The sequence below is a fragment of the Pezoporus flaviventris genome, unplaced genomic scaffold, assembly GCF_033815535.1.
Source record: "Pezoporus flaviventris isolate CSIRO_AGI_PZ_B2104156 unplaced genomic scaffold, CSIRO_AGI_Pfla_v1 ptg000001l, whole genome shotgun sequence".
NCBI lineage: Eukaryota > Metazoa > Chordata > Aves > Psittaciformes > Psittacidae > Pezoporus > Pezoporus flaviventris.
In genome coordinates this window covers 13,275,001-13,300,000 of record NW_026892549.1, presented here as the reverse complement: position 1 = coordinate 13,300,000, position 25,000 = coordinate 13,275,001, and the positions used below count along the sequence as shown (strand labels likewise).

At 37.5% G+C, this 25,000-nt stretch overlaps 1 protein-coding gene across 15 annotated transcripts in view; it reads left to right on the top strand.

The window, feature by feature from the left end:
• GTDC1 (glycosyltransferase like domain containing 1) overlaps positions 1–25,000 on the top strand; it is a 321,331-nt gene that overhangs the window by 117,674 nt on the left and 178,657 nt on the right. For all 15 annotated transcript variants that reach the window (XR_009741800.1, XR_009741801.1, XM_061445084.1 and 12 more), the window contains one exon: positions 24,548–24,907. Coding sequence is in view for 13 of the 15 variants with exons in the window: in XM_061445084.1 (XP_061301068.1) it covers positions 24,548–24,907 (360 nt within the window). In the remaining 2 variants the exon portion in view is untranslated. The remainder of the gene's footprint in view (positions 1–24,547; positions 24,908–25,000) is intronic.

Below are 25,000 nucleotides of genomic sequence, written 5' to 3'. Positions count from 1 at the left end.
TGTTGTTCCTAATGTGCTTTTAGTTTTTTGTTTATATAATGATTAATTACAGTATCAAAGTGGTTTAGGTTCTTCATCTTAGGAACATTGCAAAACTCATTAAAAGAGCCAGATTCAAAGCTCATGCAATGTATGAATTTCTTGTGTTAAGACTCAAATTGAGTATTAATTGAAGCTGTGGCTTGGTGAGAACTGCTGGTAGATTTAATCTGGAAAAAGACCTGTAATAATACTAGTGGGACAAAAGCAAAAGAACTGGAATAGTCATTGAATGAAGCATCAAGGAACAAACCTGCCAAACAAGTGCCATTATGACTTTTTAAATAGGCATGTAAGCTAGATGTCTCGTTAGATTAAACTGTTATGGATGTCCATTCGCCTGTGGAAAAGATGGTTATTTCTAGTTAGAGTATTGCCTTCCCTTTCTAATGCATGTCTTGCTAATATCATTCATACTTGTGTCACCTGAGGATCAGAACACTAAAATGCAGATCATCTGCAACTATTTTGGGGAGATCGTTTGAAAGCTGAACCTAGCTTCTAATCCAGCTTCATTACAACCATAATTGTATTATGGAAACTTGAGAGCTCAGAAAGCCAGCTTTGAAGTGGCTGGTATCAAATTTTTTTTTAAGATCAGCTTAAAAAAAAAAAGAAAAAAATGCTTAAGCACCATTGGTTTTTAATGAGACTTGAACCTAACTGCTTAAGTCAATTGTGAACATGGAAATTAGGCTCTAAGGATACTTAGTTCTTCAGAGGTATGCATTGACCTAGCTTCTGTTTAGGCACCTGCTTCCACATGATGTTTCTTTGAGAGTAAAAGCATTGAGAAATGGGTTTTCTGAAGGGGCTGGTTTTAAAAGTAGATCCATTCTTAAATAAACAGAATGGCTGCTTGCTCAAAATCTTCTTTCTCTGTCCCTGCCTTCTCAATGCAGTAAAAATGGGAAAGCTCTAAAAACAAGGCCAAGTACACCTTACTCATTTAGAGAGGGAGCTGCTACTGTATTAGAGTGTTTTCTTCTCATTGCAAGCCAACATATTCAGCTCATCATGTATCTTCTCTCAGTTATTTGAGAATATAATACCCATTTGTCCCTCTTTATTTCACAGAATGTGTCACTGAAACCCTTGTTGCATGTAAACAGGAGTGTGAATACAAGTTGAAGTATTCTGCTTTCATCTACCGTTGATTTATTTGTTCATTCCTTTGGTATCACAAAGACTTTCTTCACCTGTTATTGCCAAGGAGCAGACAACAACCAAAGAATTCTTGGAGAATAAGGGAACAGTAATGTTAGAAGTCTGACATTGCTGAATTAAGTACTGCATTCAATTTTCTTGGACTAAATCTAGCTATATTTCAGTTTATTAAAAAAAAAATTGAATATTGTTATAAAGATATGAATTCAACTGTAATATTCATCATGTATGGATGTCATGTAGGTATATTTAATATATTTTTAATTATCAGGTATAACTTGAACACTTAACAATAGTTACCAAGGTAAATGCAAATAAAATAATAGTTTCTCCACTGCAAGCATATAGATTGAAATATTCTTTCTGTTCAAAAATAAATTTGGTCATCAGATTAATGTATCGTAGATGATTTGGTTGCTTTCTCATATCACAAATCATTATTTGTTTGATTTAGTTGGATGTAACTCTCATCTTCTGAAGACCTAAGAACCTGTGCATGTTACATGAGTCACAGCAGACGTCTCTCCTTCTGATGTGTATCCTGGAGCTCTGGTGAAGGGAAACACTGAAACTAAACCTTGCCAGTTATTTAAACCATCTTTCATTGCAGAAGGTTTTGCATTTTGGGTGGCATGTTTGTGTCATAACCACAACAGTCAATGAGGAGATCGTCATTCAAAGAAGATGGGAGATATTTAGGTTCTCTTTCCACTGAAGCGGTACATAACTTTGAGCAAAATTATTCATCTCCTTTACTTACCCTGTGGTTGAAATGGGTCTAATAAGTCTTATAATTTGTAAGCTTAGTATGCAAATGTGCAAAGCGTGCTTAAAAAATGGCCAGTGAACTTGGAAAGCTGGTTTTCCTATTAAATCTGAAAAAGCAGGTAATGTCAAAGCACAGTCATCTAATTGTGACTTTGCAAACTGTGTGGTGTAAGTATAAATGTGACTCTACGTATTTTCTCTTTGGAAAGCCTTTTTGCCACAAGAAGACTAATGGCAACACTTTCAGCAGGCTGCAGGAGGATAAGATAGCATGCTTGCAGCATTTCTTTGCAGCGTAATTGCAGCATCAATGAACCATGAATTCAGCCTAATTAACATAACTGGAACCACTGCAATCATGCTGCCATTCAATTTAGGTTTTGAACGTTCTGGTGAAGTATCATGGTTCTGCTGTTTATTGTTGGGATGCTATAAGAACTGTCCACTTGCGTTCTTGCTGCTGTCTTGATGTATTTTTAGTATTTCAGGATAGCTAGGGAACTTCAGAAACAGAAGATCGTTGGCTTACTGTTCCATGACTGAATCTACAAGTAATTCTGTATTACTTCTGTAAAAAGTAATGAAACCGTTTAGTGTACTATAAAACTCAGAGTAAATGTACTAAATTTCCAAGTTAGACACAGGTTCTGAATTGTAATGGATAGCTAATGGCGAATAATTCTGGAGTATTTTAAGGACTGCATTCTCAGGATTTTAAAAATAACATTTTCAATTACTCTTTGTAAACACTATACCTAAGAGAAACTTTAAAAAAAAAAAAAAAAAGCTTGGATTTTTTTAATGTGTTGCTCTGTAAGTATGTGGTTTTTATTGTTACCATTGGTTGTGCTGCAGTAAAATCAGAAAGCCACAGAAACAGATCATGTATCATGGGTCATGGCAACACTGCAAACTAGCTGGCTATTTTTGAATCATAGAATTGTTTGGGTTGGAAGGGACCTTAAAGCTCACCCCGTGCCAACCCCTGTGACACAGGCAGGGACACCTTCCACTAGACCAGGTTGGTCTAAGCCCTATCCAACCTGGCCTTGAACACTGCCAGGGATAGGACAGCCACACCTTCTCTGAGCAACCTGTGCCAGCACCTCACCACCCTCACAGGGAAGAACCTCTTCCTAATATCTAATCTAAATCTCCCCTCTTTCAATTTAAAGGCTTTTATCCTTGTCCTATCCCTACAGGCCCTGAAGTCAAGAAGAACTCAAGGGACTGCTGAAAACAGCATTATCTGGTAAATAGCTGGGACTGTCTAGGAGACTGCCTGCATCTCTCTTGGCCATTAGGAGTGAGATCCTTCACAGTGGGACTGAAGCCACTTCAGTGATGCACCAGAGAAGTTACTTCTGCCAGTTGTGGCAGAACTGAGCTAAAAAGCTTAGGAATCTATGAGTCTATGAATCGCTGCCCTGTTATTTTCTGCTCTTGACTAACTGCAGAAAGGAAAGAATAAAGCTTTTCCTTGCACATGATTTTATGTAGCTATGATCATGCTGTTTTACCACATCTCCATGAATGTCCACTGAAGATCTGTGAAGTAGCCTGGTTATTAATTTGAAAAAAAAAAAAACAAAACCCCAGCATTTTTAAAAATCTTTCCTAAAAAGCAGTTACATTGAGAAGTTTTATATTAGGAGCTCAAAATGTGAAGTTTGGAAGTTGTTAGAAGTTGTTTGTAGCTACTAGAAATGTTTCCATAGTTGCCTGCTCAGCAAATCTCATGTTTAAGGCCAGGCTGGACAGAGCCTTGGGTGACATAGTTTAGTGGGAGGTGTCCCTGCCCGTGGCAGGGGGGTTGGAACTAGGTGATCTTAAGGTTATTTCCAACCCTAACTATTCTATGATTCTGTGAATATCTATATATATAAAATATATAGATATATTTATATATACACAGACATACACTCAAACATGTGTGATAGGTATGAATATACAGAAATTTAAAGAAGTCTGAGCTTGTTAAATAAACAGTTCTGCATTCCCTGAAGGATAGTCATATTGAGAGGAGTTGCCTCCATTAGATAAGGCCAGTTCACTGAAAATAGCATGAGTTTCAGGTGGTGGTAGGCAAGTTGTTGATGTGGTGAGCAGGAGTACAGAAGTGGCATATGACTATGCTATTTAATGCTGCTGTGAGGGACAATTGTTCGCAGCCTCTTTGCGTTGCAGTTATTTAGGAGATTTTTACCCCAAGGTGGTTTGTAATGCAGTAGTCTTATCTGGAAACAATGAATGATGGGTATGACCAGGATATCTTTTGAGAGGATGGGGTATTCAACTAGATGATTGATAGCCTTTTTTTGAACCATATGTAGTGTAATAATCCCTTGGCGGTGTGCATTCTGGAAGGGCTCCAGTGTCACAGGTTGGATGAGTGAATTATAGAATCATTTAGTTTAGTAAAAACCCTTTAAGATCATTGAGTCCAGCTGTGGTTTCAGAGCAGGTGCTTGCTAGAATAATACGATACAGTAATTTTAGGAATATATCCCAGGGTTGTTTCCTTTGTTTTGAGGATCTTCTGCATTTTTCTTGGGTTTATGTTCATCCCTTTTTATTCATGTGGCTGATTTCAGAAAATTCTTTATTCATGTTGACTTTCAGATGCTAGATTTCCATTTGTTCATTGCTTTTTTCCCCCCTAGTAATCTTAACTTTGGAAGTTATTTGTTATGCTTTTCACTCTAAGCATCTAAGTATAAATTTAGTATTAGATAACTGCAGACCTTTTGAAATAGCCATCTTGGTCATGTTGTTTCCTTCCGTGTCCTGATGTGACTGTCAGCATCTGAGATCGGATGAAACTCTTTCGTATGTTTCTCCTGGAGTGACTGTTGAATTTATCACTGATCTTTCTACTCTTTGCTTTTCTCTTTAAGATGCTTAGTGTTTGTTGAGAGGTGGGCACTTTCTTCAACCTCCTTCTACTTCTAATGCAAAAACTGTATTATTTTTCCCCAAAACACGTTCTCTGCTTGTGGCCATCTGATGGATGTGTAACAAAACTAAGCACTGGTTCTTATCTGTTTGGATGTCAGGGTAAGCTCATGGCGTAGACTCATGGATGTCTGTTAGGATTTGCAAGCCTTCAAAGGCTCATAGAATTCAAATGTGTGCCTGGAATTTTCTTAAGCAACAAGATCATACAGACTTAAATGTTTTATAAGATTCATTCTTCCTTTCATGGGATCATATCTGAGAGTTTAGCTTAGCATTGCCTGTATTCAAGGCTGTTCATGGATTTGTGGGGCCACTAATACAGTGAGATGCTTTTCAAGAAGGTAGTTAAATGTACTAAATGAATGTGAGTGATCAAACTGACCTCAGCACTAGTGAGACTTCTTGTGTTCCTGTGTTGAAGGGGGGAGGTGATCTGGGAGCATCGCAGAAGAGCTGGAGTTGGAGAAGTCTGAGCATGGTAGTTGGAGTAGAATGACTGGCTGATGAGTTGTTTCTCTTTTTTTGTGATCTATTGGGTTGCTGATCTAGTTTTTTACAAGTTGTAAATTAACAGATGAGTACCTGATGTAGAACATACCCCTCTAGTTTTGCATCAATCTGTGATTAATGTCCTATGTATAACTCAGTCAGTGAATAAGAAAGTGACAAAATCAGACCCTCTTCAGAAATGACTCTTCTTAACTCTAGCCTGTGAACAAGCTACAGTGGCTGCGGTATGGTCTGGCAAGCTTGCTGTCATAATTCTAGGGTTCAGGTGCTGGTTAGTCTTTCTTTTCTCAGAAGGCTTAATACACATTTTAGCTGAGATTCCCCAGTTGAACACTTATTAATAATGGGGTCAAGCAAAGGGCTGGCTGCGGCTGAGGAAGATTTGAAGGAAGTGCAGAGAATAGCTAAAGTGGTTGGTTCCTGGAAGATCGAGTCTGTGATTCATCCATTTGGAAATGAAGGAGGAGAAAGCAGTGCCAGTTAAATATCACAAAAGGTTATGATAAGCATCTAAATATCTGGAGAGATCACAGTCTTTCAGCATCTTTATTCCCTGCAGCTGCAATATGTAAACTCAGGAAGATGACTGAACATTGATACTTAGTCACGCTTGTTACTGAATGCAGTTACTGAGAATTGACAGAAGAAAATATTTTTGAGAGGAGTTTCCAAGGAGAGTTCATATTTCTAGTTTAGTGTGCAGCAAAGCCAGTGCATTTGAATGGCTTTCAGATCTGGTAGAGAGACAGAGTAATGGCTTTATGGTAAAATATTGCAAAGGAAATAATCAGTCTCCTTCAGAACCAGTTTTTCTCTTTTCCTTCTCATTTCCTTTCCTTTTCCTTCTCTTTTCCTTCTCATTTCCTTTCCTTTCCTTTTCCTTCTCTTTTCCGTTCCTTTTCCTTCTCATTTCCCTTCCCTTCCCTTCGCTTCCCCTCCTCTATTGTTTGTAGATGCAAATTCTGAAGTGACTCAGACCAAATGTCAGAAGTAATTTGAGTGTTTGGTATTTTAAATCTAATAGCTCTGTTTCCACAAGAACTCTTGCACACATTCTTGGACACTTTTAAAACATTGATATATATAGTTTTCTGGTTTTTATACAAATGCTTGAAATAAGGTCTTTGAAGGCACTAAAAAATTTAAATTGGTCATTCTGCTGAAATAATTTTTTTAAAAATCTTAAGGATATATGTCTGTAGACAAATACAGACCTTTCCTCTGTATGCTGTTTGAAGATGTTTTCAGGCTGTGTGAGTGCAAAATAATTGCAAATTTTCACCTTTGATATCTATAACTGTCTTACTATTCTGAGAATTTTTTTAATGATTCATTGTTGCGCACTGACTGAGTAAATTAAGGAATATTTTAAGGAGAGACATATAGAAAAAAAACAAAATTGTTCATGATGACTTCACTCCATGTACCTCATGGAAATAGCTTTAGTTGAAATAAGAAATAGGCAAATCCATAGGTAAATAGGAAGAGAAATTGTCGTAAGCTAAGAGCATGGTGATTAATGATCAACTGAAAAAGGGAGCTGAAATTTTGTTTTGGGGACTTTGACCTAATGCAGTAACTGGTGAGCAAACCCTAGCCATTGTGGTTCCTACTGCCTTGCAAGACACTGTGCAATCGTGTCAATATGGGTTATTTTTTAGGTTATTAAATAGATCGTGTTAATACCAAGTCTCTTCTTCACCTGTAGGCGTCATAGGCTGTCACTTGCCCTTGTCTCAAATCTCAAAAGCATCCATTGTCCCGATGTCTTCCTTCTCTCTAGCCAGGTCCATTCGCTACTAGTGAATGTCTGTCTGCTCCCACTATTGTTCAGTGAGATCAGCCAGGGAACTGTGTGTGTCACTCGCTAACTGGTGGTGCTCACTTGTGCTTGCTCACCTTGACAGCACCGTGCTGCTGTGTGAGGGATGGGCTCTGGGACAGTCCATTGCCTTTGGCTGTGGCAGTGTCTGCTCCAAGCTATTTTTTGAACATCCAAAGGAGCACATCCCCATTAAAAAACACCACCAACAAAAGAGCACTTTGATTAATTTTTTAGGGTAATTGCCTTTTAAAAGACTCTGAAAACTGGTTTTCAATTAACAATCTAGTTTACATAAAAGGTGCGTATTGATGAACATAGTCCACGACTTCTTGCTTAGTTCCATTATTCTCCTCTTATTCATATGCAGAAGCTAAGGTTTCCAGTGATCTCACTGTTTATCAAAATCCAAGGTATTTAGAGGTTAATGTTTTTCTTATATTCTGGTGAGAGTTTTATCTCCTGTTTTCTTCACAAAGGACAATAAAGGAAAAGGAAAAATATGCTACCAGAAAGCACCTTAAGGTACAGATGACCCATCAAAAATTAGCTGAATGGGCTTGTGAGAGCTGGAAATTTCCCTAATGCTTTTTTGGCATGTAGTGCTTCTGAATATCTGACAGCCAGATATTTTCCTATTTGTGTTCAGAACTATTTTCAATGCCAAATATTGCTGATTGACAAATTCGATACGAATTGCCTATTATGCCATGAGCCCTCCTCTTGCAACATGCTCAAACCCTTGTTTAGCACTGTGATAGCAAAGTGGTCAGCATTTCACATGAGTGGTTCAGTAGCCTTTTTGTATGTGCAGGAAGAGCATAATAAAATATGTATGTGTAGTATAACTAGGATGCAGTGCCTTCCTGCAGTAGGGGCACATTTAATTTGGAGAAGGGGAATAGGTACAGTAGGAAAAGATGAAATGCTGATCTTAGTACTAAGAAGTTTCTCAGTACCAAAGGTGATGCAGCAGCATAATAAAACGGAAACAGGATTGAGGTGTTTACGCTTATTCACGTGAGTACTGATGGAACACCTGCTGAATTAACCATACAGTCCTCCTTATATATATGATCCTGTGCCTTACCTCCAAATCAGAGCCAGTTATGTTAGAATAGCTGATTACACTCAAATTGTGGAGGGGATTTTTTTCCCCAGAAATTGGTTCTATAAAAAACAGGCTTATTTTAAGAATTCTGACTTCAGACAAATAATCTAAAATTGACGCTTGATTGAAGCAAACGAACCAAACACAATTTATTGCTTGCTCCAAATTGTAGTGAGAATATTTCCCTTCTGTTTGAAGGACCTTCTAAAAATGTTCCAGTGGTTATTAATAGTAACTTGAGTGACTTGGAGGTATATACATATTTTGTATCAGAAATATTAAAAAAAAAAACCAGTCTAAAGATCACCCGATTGTGACATACTGGATGTGAGACATCAAATTGTCCATCCGAACTTCATCTAAAAATTGTAGCTATATCTTTCCAGTTTGTAGGCATATTCTACTATGAATATACATTAAATATGAATTTATTTAGCAGCATGATTATAAGCCTTCTCTTTGTGGTGAAGTATTCTTAATGCATTAGAATGAATAAGTGCCTACAAAAAGCTGAAATTTATGACTTGAGTCTACTTTGCCTTAAGTGTCACAGTGAGCTGGGTTTTCTATTAGTGAAGGACCACAGAACATGAAAGTCTAGCTCTATGCTGAGGCCGAGATTAGATCTGAATGCAAGGAAGAACAACAAAGGTCCACAAACTATCTGAAATCTGCAAATACTTCCTGTGCTTAACCTACACTTTCATTGCGTGACTGTAAAGAACAGCAAATCTTTGTTCGTTTCCTTCTCAGTTCCCATTCAGTTAGTTCAGAGACGTAGGAGAAAGGTTGTGGAGAGCAATTTTGTTATCAGTCTTCCTACAGTTTCCATCTGATTCTGTCAAGAGTGAGTATATCAAAACCATGAGCTTAGAGCAACTTCTAACCATCAAAAAGGTTTGTAAAAATCGTTATATATATATATATGCACATATATAACATATAAATGAATATAAACATTGGTTAGGACTGTAAGTTCTTTTATATCTTTGAAGTTTAGCTGGTACTGGAGATGGTAAGAACCTAAGCTCTGCTTTTGTATTCAAGAGAGAATTACATCTACCTTAGGTAGAATGGGGAAGAAGCAAGTGTTTATCTTGGGAAGATCCCAGAATGTTCAAGTGGGGTGATTAGCTACAAAGTCATTCTGGTTCATTCATTTATGAAGACCCATTAGGACATTTCTTAGATCTATATTCCAGAAGGCTTTGCTACTCACCATGGTTAAATACAGAGTACAGTTTCAGGAATGCTTCTCTCATCCTTTGTGCCTGTCAGGAAAATGTTGGTTTAGCAGCCTCAAGGTGGTCTGGTGGTTTTGTTCACAGGTAGAATCATTTGCCATAGGTTCAGTGATTCTTGTAGGGAGTAGAGAAGACTATAGTATACATTACTTAGAGCTGGAAATATGTCAAGAAAAATGGTTCATGGATTCTCACAGCTCAGCGTGTGGTAATTTGAATCTGAAATAAATTAATAGAGTAATCTTGTTTGTGAACCATCAGCTGCAGAGGTATTTATTCTATATTCTAGAGGTATTTCTATTCTATTCTATGATTCTTTGATTCTGTGATTATGAAAGAACTTGTGTCCTGTTTACTAGAAACACCTGTATGTAAAGCTTTGTTATAACTGCTCAGACACACTGAATGAGGCTTCTCTGACTCAAAACAAAATAGAAAAAAAATATATATGAAACGTCCCAACCATCATACTGATTCTTCTTTTACATCTCAACACGGTTACTCTTTTGGAAAACCCTTGTAAAAGAAATCCACTCTTTTCACTTTTAAAGCCATTCATGTGGCGACAAACTACCATTCTTCCATTTATATCTGTATCCATCCATTTAAAAGCTAAAGTTTTCCAGCTTCTTGGGTTTATAGCCAGCTGGCTGATGTATGTAACATGAACATATTCTGACTGCGTGAAATGTTTTGTCTCATTTAACCCGTAATTGTAATGTTCACTCTAGGCCACAGCTCACCTGCATGTATTTAGCATGTACAAGTTCCCGCAATCGCAACTTGCCATCTTCTTATGTCTGTACAATTTACTGTTTTTAGCTAAAAGTTAATTAAAAAAAAACCAAACAAAACCTCAACCCCAAAACCAAGCCCCCCCCCCCGAACCCTTCCTGGGATGGAGCTGGATAAAACAAGTATGTTCAAGTTGGTAGGCCATAGCTGAGCCAGCTCCTGTGGGACCAGTGCCCATGTTTTGGCATTTACAATAAACTTTAGAATGACTTTTTAACACAAATGCTTTAATAGCAATTGGGGAGGGAGAGGCAAGGCAGGGAAGAAGGACATACATACTGTTTTATGAATTCTAGATTGCAGATTTTTCTCAAAAGTAGTCTGATAAGCTATACCTGGTTTTTAGCAAATTGCTGCAGTCTTAGAAATCAAAGTAAAAAAAAATTCACTGGAAGTGAAACTCTGAAATGTCTGCCCTGAATTACTGAACATCAATGAGAAGTTTACATTCAAAGAAAGCGTGAACATTAAAATTTGTTAGCATACTTTGGCTTTGTAAGAAATACATTATATTATTTATTGTTTATGCACCATTGCTGGGTTCTAAGAGAGGCAATAGAACCATTAATTAATAGTAGTAATCCTGGGTAATGTCATAATAAGCAATACAACATATTAAAGCACATTTACTTCTTGCCAGCTATCAGGAGGAACCTTTATATATTTTAAAGGGCCATTAAGTTTGTTTACATACTGAGTTGAAGCTGGTATGCTTTGCTTCTAGTAGAACTGTCATTGGCAGGGGCTGAACCAGACCATAGTACTTGACTCCGATGGTATTGAATTTCCCAGCCGTTGTGGGCAGTCAGTAATATATTGCTGCTACTTCAAGGCTGCCTGTCTCTCTGGGATAGTGGGTACAAACCAAAACCATGTAGTCCTCAAAGCTAGGGTGTTTGGGGGTTACTGTCATAAAAATGAAAATAACTGAAATTATATATATCAGAATCAGTTTTCCACAATGGAAAAGGTGGTCTATGAATGCAAACTGTGCCTTCAGGTATATTACCTAACAGAACAACAAAAATGTGCTGGGCTTTAAATTGTACTAGTAATCTGGAAAGGATTTTCTGACTGGAGCTATGTTAAGTGTTAATAGTGAAACCTGGGTACTTTTTCCTTTGATCTCTACTCAAGCTCATATAGAATAATAGGATCAAAATAAAATGCCATTTATATGAACACCTTATTCTTTTGATCTTGGCACAAAAATTTCTGTCTCCAGCTACAACTTAGCAAGCAGTGCATCTGCTCATTTTAGTTGGACCTTCTAGTTTGTCATAACTTTTAACAAATGGTGTTGCAGCCAATTTTTTGTGTAGTTCATGAACTTAGTTGTAATTTTTGCCCAGAGTCTTTAACTGCATTTTCAAAAGAACTGAGAATAAGGTAAGTGGGACCTGTAAACGGGTGACTTATGGTCAGTTGTGCATATGTATGTTGAATATGTAATGTAAACATTTGGATGGTGCTACATTTCAAATTATAATGTTAATTGTTCTTTGACCACTTGATCACCAAAACTGTGATATTAGTGTACTCTGAATAAGAGAGACTGTATGGGCACATCACCCCAAGAATAGTTGGAGTAATTGTATGGGCACATCACCCCAAGAATAGTTGGAGTAATTGTGATTATAGGTGCTAAATTTTGGACCCCAGCTTTTTCCATCAGGAAGGTGATATGCCCCATGGTGTCTGGGTGGGAACCAAGCCTTTCTCTTCATTGCCTCCTCCTCCGCAGGAAAGACTATAAAAGTATTACAGCTGGATACCCTTGCTTTCATGTAGAGATGTACAAGACAGATAATCCACGGGTGAACATGAGTACCTTTCAGCTCTTTATTCCCTGGGTTTGATAGTCAGGAGTGTTTCTTTGGAAGTCATTATTGCAAGCACTTAAAGCTGCTTCTTCATGCTCTTTCAAATCTCTTATTAAAATTCTTCACCAAAGGCTTTGACTGCGTGGAAACAGCTGAGCTGTATTTATTATGATGATTGATTGTGTCTCACTGTGATCCCTGCTTCAGTTGTCATAACCTCCAAGAGTAGACTGGATGGGCATGAAGCACTGTGCCACCTGAAAGCAAATAAACTGAAGTCCTGCAGTTCGCCAGTGTCATAATTGCTGCTGTCCAGGAAGAGGGATTAGTGAGTGTGAAGAAACCCTAGCTAGGAGAGAACCTGTGCCCAAGCAGTATCTTGGGTGTCAAATGTCTCTCTCAAGCTTTGCATCCCACTGTAATTTATATTTAGCCATTATGCTTATTAGATAGGAACAGTCAGCTTGTTGTACGCTGTATGCAAGGAACACCACTGTGTAAGGCCTGGGTAACCGTTTAGGCTCTTGCTGAAATGGCTGCAGTTGAGGCTGCTGCACGTGAGCTGTCTTCCAACACATTGTGTTGTAAACTTAGCTGAATCTCTATAGTCTGTTATGAAGCCAGGAGTATTGCAGAAAGCCATAACCATGGCCATAACCTATAACCTTAGTCTTACAAAATACTGCATATTCATTATGTGCAATAGAGATACCAAGCTAGTTTGAGCACCAGAAGCAGTGTAGACATATTTGCGCACTAGGTTTAATGCATCCTGCTGAGATCAGGTCTCCAAGCCAGTCTGTCTTCAGTCCTTCCGTAAATTAGTACAGTACTTCTGTAAGAAAGTTTCTGCTGTAGTTGTTTAAAAGGTGGTAAATATCTCTGCAGCTCTCAACTGAACAATGTCCATGTTCATCTTTTACCACTTCTCACTTTGTAGCCCAGAATTCAGACCTACCTTTTTTCATTACCTCATAGCATACCTTGGAGCAGCTTTCCAATACCTAAAGGGGCATACAAGAAATCTGGAGAGGGACTTTTTACAAGGGCAGGTAGTGATAGGACAAGGGGGAATGTCTTTAAACTGAGAGGGCAGATTCAGATTAGCTATCAGGAAAAAATTCTTTAGTATGACAATGGTGAGGCACTGGATCAGCTTGCCCGGAGAAGCTGTGGATGTCCCATCCCTAAAAGTGTTCAGGGCCAGGCTGGACAAGGCATTGAGCAACCTGGTCTAGTGGATGGCAGGTTGAAACTGGACAATCTTTATTGTACCTTCCAATCCAAACTATTCTAATATTCATTTTATGGTTCTGTGATCAATTAAAGGAGGGATGTAGGACTCTGGACAAGGAGTTAAAAAGCTACAAAGATTCATAGTTTTTTTTCTCCTTACAATAAAAATGTGATTACCCTACTTCTGCAGTTAGCATGAAGCAGATTGGCTCTGCCATGAAGTCGGTGGGGTATGAGTTAATACAAGGTAGTAAAGGAATAATAATAAAGTAAAACAGGAAAGTCCACAGTCTTTTATGACAAAAGCAGTATGATCCTGTTGCAGTCTAAGGCCCTGCTGCAAGTAGTATTTTCTGATGCCTGAATAAGTGCAATTTACATATGTACAAAGTGTATGAATAAAGTTACAAAAGTATGCATAGTAGTTTACTTTTTTTTTCCTTGAAAGTAATTTGCTATTGTTCAGACTTTCAGTTTTCACTGGTTTTGTTTCCAAAACCCCAGAAGGAAGAAAAAAACAAAAGTCCAGAAAGGCAAAAAGGGATATGTTCTCATTTCAGTTCACAGAATTTCCTGCCTTTAAACAATACAAATATATGCCCTTAGGTTTCTTACGTGCTGGAAGGATACTGAATCCTTGAAACAGATCAAATTAAAAGCAAGTCCACTATAGCAACAGGGAGTTTTACCAGCACATCCAATAGATCTCAGCAAGAATTCACTGGTTTTTAAGTGTGTTGCCAAGCCTTAGAATGTTGACTCCATAAAATGAATAAACACTTAAAAGCAGCAAGAAAATTCTAGGCTGAATTTGGCACAGTGAAAATCTGGTGTTTAATAATTGTTCCCTATTCATTACAGGCCCCATAAAAGCTATTATTTAATAGAACTTTGAGATGTATTCACAAGCAGAACAGACATGGACATTGGCTGTGTAAAACTTTTTAAAGTACATTGCTTCCCTCAGTTACGGTTACATGTTTGATGGGCTGAATTTGTTGCTCCCCACACTCAGGGTGGAACATATGAAGATCATGGGGGCAGCTGGCAGTAGCTGTCACCAAAGAGTGTGGCAGGTCGAGGAACCGGCATCCTGGGAAGTGGCGACTTGGGCATAGCAGGAGGGAGAAGCTGAAGAAACTTCTCCTTGGTGTTGTTAAATGCTTTAATTTTATCATTTGCTTTTAAATTCACACATGCGGGCCTTTTTTTCACCTTTTTGACCTCTTTCAATAGAAACCTCAAAATGCCATACTGAGAGTACTGCTCTCCCCAGTCATGTAGGGTGTATTTGTACGGATGATGGTCAGAATTGTAGAAGCAAGGCACTGGGGTGAACAGTCATGGTCAAGCTCTTTGCATCTCCAAGGCTTCTTTTTTTTTTAATTATATTTTTTTAATATATTTAATACAGTAATGTTCAAGATGACCAAATCCTGCTGCAGAGCAATTCACAAGCCTCTGTGTATTTATAGGGTAGGCACTATCCTTCCCATTGTCCATTATGCAGATTGTCACCAAGATGGTAACTCAGCATACAAGGGTAAGATTCCTGTTTGTTTTGATACTGTTTTCTCCTTTTTGCAACATATTTCTCTTCTTGTTTTACAGTCTTTAATACCATAGGTAGATCAGTGATGAGCCACAAGCATTTACAGAATTTGGAGATGCAGATTCCCTGAGGAGTCTTTTAGTGCCTGCATGCTGAAAGGCATCGCTGTCATCCAGTTTTATACCAGAAAAAGGGATTCCCACTTATTTTTATCCCCTTTAATGACACTGCTTCTATCAGTAATTACATTTTCAGAGTTTTCTGACAACAGCTTGATCAGAGCATATGGCCATTCTAGTTCTAGAGATGGAGAGAAACTTTTGGTGTTTGAACAGTGACACACTGATGCACTGGCAAAGTAGGGATTAAGACTCAGTGTTTCCTCTAAACCACACTGGCTAGGTGAGGTACAAGTGCAGACACAATAAAACTTCAATTGTAGTGCAAAGAAATTGCAAGTAAATCTGATAACAATAACACATTTTCAAATGGAGGTCAAAATCTCTGCATTACCTCGTGGTCCTCAGGGTCAGAGACAGTTGACTGGAGCATCTGATTTGAATGCCCTGGGGCTGAGATATCTCAGCAATAGCCCTATGTTTTTCTTACCATTTGAATGTTGTATGGATGACAAAATGGGGTTTATTTTTTTGTGTGCATACAATTATTATTAATTAATTTCTCTAGCTTCTTCAGATAAAACTTCCTTCACTTAAACCTTCCAGTGAAAGCAGGCTTCATTGCTTATATATTTCTTGGGCTACCTGAGAAAGTGTTAAATAATTAAGGTAAAATATGTGTTTTCCTGAGAAACACAGAAGTTTGCATTTTCACAGTTGAGTGAATTATCAAAACCAGATGTGAGCAAGTGGAACATTTTACATAAATTTATTAAAGTCATTATTTACCTGTAAGTTATAAGAAGGACTTAGTTGCACTAGTTTGTTGCCAGTATGCACTGCCAATAATCTGCCAAAAAGCAGCTTGCTGGCAAAATCACTGAAATGGTTAGCTTATGCTTGCACAGAACATTACAACTCTGAGTCAAATGAAAGCCTACTATAAACAAACTCTTTGATGGTGGATTCACTGGAATATGGTATTGATGTATGGTATACAGTTTATATGGATTATGTATACTGTGCAAGGAATATGGGTATATATTAATGGTAACTTAATATGTGATCAGTTAGGACAGTTACTGTTTTCAGTGTTCACTATGAATAAGAGCACACAGCAACTGCTCAGTTTTAAAATAGACTATTCACATGCAGCCCAGAGCACTAGCATACTATTTGTTCAATTAATACAGAAAGGCTATTGAAAATGTACAATATCTGACATCTACACAGAGTAATTTTAAAGGCAACTTTTCTTCTAGGAGCAATTTATACATTACATAAACTTATATTTTTCATCCAAGTATCATTTCAAGAATAGCAAGCTTAAATATTGGAGGCCATAGGGAAACATAATATTACGATAATGTTCTTTGGTGTGGTTTGGAAGGTTTTAGGAAACATTTGGAAGTATTTTTCTCATAAAATCACTTAACTATTGAAGTGTTGTGATAGCACTCCCTTCTGCATCGCGTATGTTACAAAACAGCCTATTTAAAGGGGACATCCATCGTACATATCCTGATTAGAAGTAGTTCCACAAAACAGGAAATTATATGTTATAGGATCCTGGTATTAATTTTAATTTAAAATAAAATAAAAGACAAGATGATTTGAGGTGTGATATCAGTTTTCAAATACCCATTTCCAATTCTTAGCAAGAAGAGATGCTGTATTTTGTGGAGCTATATGTGAAATCTGCATTTTCTAAATAAGTACTCAAGTGTTGAGCTGTTTTTTTTCTGTTTAAGTAAGCACTAATAAACATGACCAATCCTTTAGGATTCTTAAGAACCTTAAAAACCTTGCAGTTCTCAGAAGCCTAACTATTTTTCCCCATAGTGTAGTTCATTCTTTTGAACTTCTGCAGAAGCAGAACTTAAATCAACAATTTCTAAATTTCTGGCAGTTGTTATCAAGGGGACTCTAAGGTCTCCAAAAGTGTATCTTTTACTTTGCAGTGTCAGTGCAGCAGATCTATACAGTCCTGATGTTTAATTATAGAGAAAATGACTTTTTTTTTTCCCTCCAAACTATCAATTAATTCATGTTTTCATATCTTGCACAAAATAATGCGGAAGTTATTTTCATCTGTTATTAAATATGTATTTTAGTTCATTACCATCTTTCTGAGGAGTTTTTAAATTATCACCATTTCATTTGTTGAGAATGATGTTCTTAGAAATTACAACTGCACAGATCCTTACATTTCGTGTTAAAGGATTTCAGGGAATTGAAAATGTGAATTCAGAAATAATATACATAGGATCAAGCTCAGTCTTTCTTGAAGTCAAAGAGAGCTTTGCCTTTGACTTCAGTGGGTTCAGAGTCTCCCTTTCAGTGTTAAAATGCAGAGTAATCACTATCTGATATGTTTTTCTGCTGACCTAAGGCACATAAGATATTGTTGAAGTAATTTCTCAGGGGTAAATATATAACAAAATGGACTAATCCCACAAGTACTAGATTAGACTAGATGTGCTTTTGGCTGAAATGATGTCCAGCAAGAGCAGCAGCAGAGATTACTCAAAAACAGACTTTCAGCAATGTGTTTGTTTTGGAGTAGTTTCACTTGCCTTTGCTCCTGTTTTCAATAGTTTCACTGCAGGCTTGTGTTCTGGAAGGTAGTACCTTTCCATGTAATAGGGGGAATAAAAGCTGAAGAATGCTTTAGTTAAAATCTTGGTCATCTAGAATATAGGCTTTACAGTGTATTTTGAGCAGTAATCTTAATGTTAGAAATTCAAGCGTAATATTGAGGGGAAAGTTAGAGATCAGTTTAACCCTCCACCTCATAATTGAGGTACGGATATGACATCTTAGTAAACTAACAGGAGTGTTGCTGAATCAGAGTGAAACTAGATTGGAAATAAAGTGTAAACGCTAAGTAAAAGTGGGAATTTTGGCAGTATCAAATACAGATACTAGATATTGAGGATTTTTTCTCAGAAATTATTCATAAAAATAGGCGGAAATTGTGCTTTGAAGAATCAGAATTACCTTCTACTCTCTTTTCTGTTGACATCTTTCATCTCCTGCTGGTCTCATCTTCCTTCTCCACTCCAACAAACCAATGTATCACTTGAGTCAAAAGCAACTGCTTGCAGTTGATCTGGATCCAGACTCTGTTCTCCGGGACCATCTCTGGACCCTCCCTGCTAATCAGGCACACCGCTGGATTAACAAGGGTTTTTGCAGTCAGCTTATTTGTTGCTAACCCAGCAATATTTTGGCTGATTTTGCAGAAAGAAATCAGACCTCATGATATTCCTCCCTGGTGTATCTGTTGTATAGATTACATACCACTTCCCTCTTTCTGGCCAGGATACAAACATCGAGAAGGAAGATGTCCTGCTGCTGCTCTCACCTTTAGCTCTCTCCCATGTTGTTCACCTTGTAGTCCTTCTTGCAAGCTGCTGCTAGCTGCAACACCTCTCACAAACTTAATATCTGAGTGTAAAATCTCCATCCTTGGCCATTGACAGGATGAGCTTTGAGCAACCTAGTCCAACTGGATGACCTTTGAGCAGAAGGTTGGACCAGAGCCCTTCCAACCTCAGTGATTCCCTGGGTCTGTGCTGTATTTCTCCTGTCATGGAAGATAGTTGAAAGAAAATAATGATCACAACTCAAATAATATCTCATATATCTTGCAGCTTGCAAACACGGAAACCAGTGTAAACCATAATTACTCAGGAAAATATATTTTCTACTGTGGGAAGGCAAGCCCAGATACAGACCTTGTATTTTCTTTGCTGTGCCCTTCCGAGTGCTAAATCTTGGCTCTGTTCAGTTTTCTTTCTGTTCTCTCTCTTTGCTGCTAATCCTTGTCCATGCTTCCAAGGCTCTAATATTTATATGGCATTATCTGTGTTAGAGATTACTGCTGACAAGTAATCTTTTCTGTCTTCTGAATGAAGACTTGCAACCATTGCTAAAGAGCAGAAAGTGAAATTAGATCTCTGAAAGTCTGTGACAGCGTCAATAAACCCTAATATCATTTCCCTAAATACTAAAAAACTTATTTCAAGTTTTATGTTTGAACAGTAGCATAGCTTTGGGACACCTGATCACACTCAGCAACTCTTTTTAGCTGTAGACAGTAGTTGCAGAGAAAAAAAAATCAAGAACAAAATTACTGAACTGAGTCTTGCCTCCCAGTTTTTCCATTTGTTGCCATCTTTTGAGAAGTAGGTAAATATAAATGCATCAGTTTTACTGCTATCAGGTGATTTATAACAATGAATATTAAAAATATATATGTATATGTAAATAATAACACCAAGTAATTGCTGTCTGTTCCAGTTTGGTTTCCAAAGAACTACTTTCATGACCTTGGTTGTGTTTTTTTTCCTTAGAATAGAGTGGGCAAAATTCTGACTCCTGAGAAAGCTCAGAGATATCCAAGTGTGGTATTTGTACAGTGCTTGGCCAGTAATATGTGTGCACAGGGACTCTTCATCAGGGACTGTAGCACTAGGATAAGGGGTAATGAGTGTTTAAACAGGGGAAGTTCGAGTTAGATATAAGGAAGAAGTTCTTTACTGTGAGGGTGGTGAGGCACTGGAGCAGACTGCCCAAAAAAGTGGCAAATGCTCCATCCCTGGCAATGTTCAAGGCCAGGTTGGACAGAGCTTTGGGCAACATGGTGCAGTGTGAGGAGTCCCTGCTCATGGCAGGGCGGTTGGAACTAGATGATCTTAAAGTGCTTTCCAGCCCAAACCATTCTATGATTCTATGGTTGTATAGTTTTGCATATATTTGTAGTAATTGTAGGAAGAAATTCATCTTGGGAAAAGGATAAATTCAAGGAAGCAGAAAGAAAGGAAGTGCAAAAGTAGAATGTCTTAGTTACTGCAAATGGCAAAAATGACTGTCCACTGCAGCCTTTATAAGCCAAATGGACTCCAGGTGTTAGAATAACAAAAGCTCTCTACAGTGTTTTAAGTCATATAAATTCTACTAGAAATATTGCAGTTAGCAAAGAGACATTTATGATCATGTTTAAAGAAAGATTATCAGACAATGAGTTTGCTAAGTTGTAAGTTGTAAGCTGTGACAGTGCATCAGCGATGAAGCAAATGCAGTGGCTCTAAAATGTGTGTGCTCCAGCTCCAAGACCTGGGAGAGGTTTCTAACATATCTGATCATGACAGTCTCCTTTTATTATTTTTAAACTTTTTGATGGTGATATAATAAAAAAAAAAAAAAATCCATTGCATTTTCAGCAGTATTTTTTAACTTTGCTTCCAAATGTAGCTACAGTTCCAGAAAGGCCAGGTTTTATGAATTCAGATTCGTTTTTTTTCTTAATAGCTTATATCCATTCTTTCAAATTGTCCTTCCTTATAGAGATCAGCTATTCAAACCACTATACGGCACACAGAACTTGCTTGTACAGTTTGATCTAACTTAAACCAGCACTCCAGTTAGTCTTTCTAATGTGGTTTCTATTTGTTGAGCAGTGACATCATGGCCTTTCCATTTTTTTGTTGTTTTTTTTTTTTAATAAAATGGTGCACAAAGTGACTTTTGATGCCATGAAAAAAAAACCAAACAAAAAACCAAACAATTCCTGTAAGTAATTTTTCATTGGGGCAAATGAAGTGCTGTGAATAAACACGTACAATGTAACATGGCAACATGTTATGGAGAAGCTGGGGAAAACGCACATGTCTGCTTCAGGGAAAAGAATGTAGGTTTCCTCAGAGAGGGGTTTCATAGCATAAGTGAAAATAAAATACATAATACATAGATGGGGCATTTTTTTTTTTAAAAAGGTGTTATTAAAAATGGCAAATATTTAGGTTGAAACTCTGACTTTTAATATATGGGAGTTTTATTACATATGGGCATAGTTTAATTTTTATCCCATCTTTTTAACTAAACATCTATACTCACTATGCAAAAAAAGAAAGTTTTCAAGGCTTACTCTTTAGAGTCTTAATAAAGTTTGAAAATTTACTGTTGCGTGTGTCTGAGATCCTCAAAAATAAGAATAAATTAGGTTTTGAAAGTCTTGAAAACAAGTTGTGATGCTAATTAGTTATCTAAGTCTCTGTTCTAAACTTAAGTGTGTAAATATATCTGAGTTATGCATAAAAGTAAAACATATTTATGTTTTTTTTAAATATTGGGGACAGTACCTCATAGAATCTGTTGCAAATGTTAATATTTGTATGCTTTGGTGATTTTTTTTTTCTGGAAACTTTCACATGTAGAAGATTTCACTACAAGAAGTTAATAATAAAATACTTCTCCCATATGAAAAATAGAATGCTATGGCATTTTTCATTTTATGTGATTAATGTGTCTTGTAACTAAAGTTGAGAAAAATGGTGCATCTCTCTCAACAGCTAAGTTCTACCTAACTGCTGCAGTAGCTGTCTAGCTTGTTTTTTAGGATCATGGAACCCTAGAGTGGTTTTGGTTGGAAGAACCCTTAAAGTTCACTTAGTTCCAACCCCCCTGCATGGGCAGGGACACCTTCCAATAGACCAGGTTGCTCAAAGTCCTGTCCAGCCTGGCCTTGAACACTGTCAGGGCTGGAGCAGCCACAGCTTCTCTGGGTAACCCATGCCAGTGTCTCAGCCCCATGACTTTGAAGAACTTCTTTCTTATATCTAGCCTTTTATGCCTGTGTCTACTCCTGCCCTGGCTCTGCTATTCCATAGCCAGCCTCTCTGAGGTTGTATGTTCTGAAACTTAGATAAATATAGATGAAATTGAAATTTAGATTATTTTTGTGGAAGGGAGTTGATACTGGTTCCAAATAAAACACTGGAGCACTTGATTTTTTTCTCCGGGTTATAGACTTCTGGATGGCAATGTAAAAGTCCTGCAAGCTCTGAGATCTGGGCAGATAGAGGATGGAGAGATGAGTCTGTTGGGAATGTGGCAGAAAACAAGAATTAATGTGACTCTGGAAGAGAATAGAGTAGCAGGAACAAAAATGTTCTGGAGAGAATGTAAACACAAAAAATGTGCTAACTAGACGTTGTCTTTCTCCAGCATGCTTTTGGGAAATGCACATGAACAGGTTTAGAAGATTTCATGTTGTTATTAGTTTATTTTCAGGTCATTTATTTAAGTGTCATAAAGAACATTAGCTAGTGGTTAGGGACTACAATATCCATTATATCATTCCAATCATGTGGACAAGTTTATATTACATATGATTTACAATGGTCTTTCAGCAGTTAAAATTGTTATATTAAGGTACAAGGTTTTATACATGGTTCTATTTAGGAAAATCCAAGTGGCTGAGCGCAGAGATGTCTTCCAATCAAAGTCCGAAAAATTAATGCTCTTACACGAACACTGTGTTGCAGTGAGAGCTGTTTATGGCTCTCTGCCTACATCCTTTATCATGTCTCCACTGTTGTTAGTAAAATATACAGAACTACTTTATGCCAAAACAATGGAAGTTAATGCAGATAACTTGTTCCAAAGTTAACCATCAAATAAATCTTTTTTTTTTTATAAAACTGTTAAGTGAAATGGTGTTCTAAAACTTTTAAAAATTGTCAAGATGATGAATACTGTGTGTGTAATACAAGTAAATACCATGGAATTGATTGCACACACATGTCTTAAATAAAGGATATTAAATAGTTTATTCCAGAGGGAGATCGGTAGAGTTTTATCTACTATTATTAGAAATTCTGCAGTGACGGATCAGATTTATAGGGCTGAAAACTAAGAAGGAAACCTCTTCAGAAATAGAAATGGTGCACTGAGTGGGTGATTGGCTGGGAGATTAAAGACAGGCAGGGGGATATAGCCTGCCTAGGTAGTCCAGCCTTTCACATATCAGGCAATTCTTAACAGCAATGAGTTTTCAAAATCTGTTAGTTAAATTTGGTTTATTGGTCCTCTCAATTCGGTCTTTGACTTGGTGGTTTAGGGCAAATCCTGTAACCTATTTCTCCTTCAGCTTTTCCCATGCTTAGATATATATCTGTGCAGGGATGTGTCCATACTTTAGAGGTTCCACCACCAGCTGGTTTTAGGTCTATAATTCAGCTTGGACTGTCAGAATGCACACTTAACATTTCAGAGCATATGTGTAAGTAATTCAGCCACACTGTATTTATGCTTTTATGTTCTGAGAATCTGAGGGTGGGTAAGTTGCTGAGATGGGAATGTTTTAAGTTGGATTTGTTTGGGAACCTGTCTTGTTTGTAACATAGGTAACAGATTCAGATGAGGTTGTTGAGTGTGATAGAATTCTTTCTGGTTTTATCAAGGCCAGGTTGGATGGGGCTTTGAGCAGCCTAGTTCAGCCTGTGTCCCTGCTTGTGGCAGGGAGGTGGGAACTAGATGATCTTTAAGGTTTATTTCAATCCAAACCATTTTAGGATTCTATGATTCTGTGATCTACAGAGATCACCAACGGGTGACAGCAAGCAGTGGAAAAATGGTAAAACTCATAGGTGATTTGGTCAGTGGCTTGAAAATGCAGCTTAGTATAGACAAACATGAAAAAAATACACCAAGGGATGGAACGCCAAATCAAAGAGTACACATCACATGGAATATTTACGCAGTGTGCAGACTTAGTAAAGGAGATTCAGAGGTTTGAAGAAAAATCTTCAAAGCAATTAGTCAAGAGTACAACTGAAGTGTACAACTGCAGTAACGCTCACATAGTGTGTGTGTGTGTGTGTGTTTGTATTTTGGTAGTGATTTTGAGGAAGGAGAGTTTGTGTTTAAAGGTGGTCCATTGCAGGGTGAGCTGGATGATTCTGGTGTTTAAGAATATTTGTTTTGACGGAGGGAAGGGAGTGGTTTGTTCAGAGCCCAGAAATGAGCTGTGATGGAGTAAAACACTGAAAAACTGTGGAGGAGGTTGATAAAATGGAGCAAGTGTTGGCTTTAGTAAACAGTTTAATAAAGAGGTTATAGTGGGTAAACATTTGGAAATTAAGAGGAAACAGAAAATTTAAATGTCTCTGCTTATCTGGGACAACCATAATCACACTGAAAGGCATGTAAGTAAATAATATTCGGGTAAATTAACTTGAGGTCCAGGCAAGCATTTAAAGTGAGGAACCCATGGTGGCCATGCATGTAGTCCTCTCAGTGTTAATTTAGAAGAGTCATGGTTGAATGAAAAAGCTTCACTCAAGTGTTTCCTGGGCAGGGTCTGTAATTCATTACTACTTCAAATCAAATAGTAAAACCAGATCTGCATAAAATGTTCCATTTCATATATTACAGAAATTAGTTCAGTGGCCTTAATGTAACTGTACAAATGCATCCTGCTGTTGGGAAGGGTTTTCTGCGTGGACATTGAATGGAAGCACCAGTGGGGTCTGATAGCTATTAATTAATAAACAATTACCAAGTGAAACTGAAATCCTGTGTCAATACAATGCAATCTTTTTTTTTTCCCTAACAGGTTCATGCCAGAACATAAGCTTGCCCATTTTGAAAAAGTAATTGGTGTTAAAAGAAATGGAGATGCTTATCAAACGGTGGGTCTGCCCGGCCAGCAGAAGTTCAGAGCTTTAATGAAAACCAGCAGTGCAGCTAGCAAGTCTGGACTTTGTGAAACCCAGCCTAGACTTCATACCACACAGCACGAGGGGCTGCCTTCCTCATTAACAGCAGTAGCAAGATTGAACGAGTCTGAAGCATCAGAAAGTACAAATCCTTGTCAAGAAGAAGATAAGCAACATCTGACTTTTAACCTCTCTAATATCTTGAATGAACAGGACTATCAGCAAAGACCTTTACACATTGTCTGGCCTCACAGGTGGTAAGTGGTGAACAAATCCAAATATTGTACCTTCAAAAGATTTATACATTTGGTTTGATCCCTTTTTTATGACTTTTGTCAAGTATAAAATAA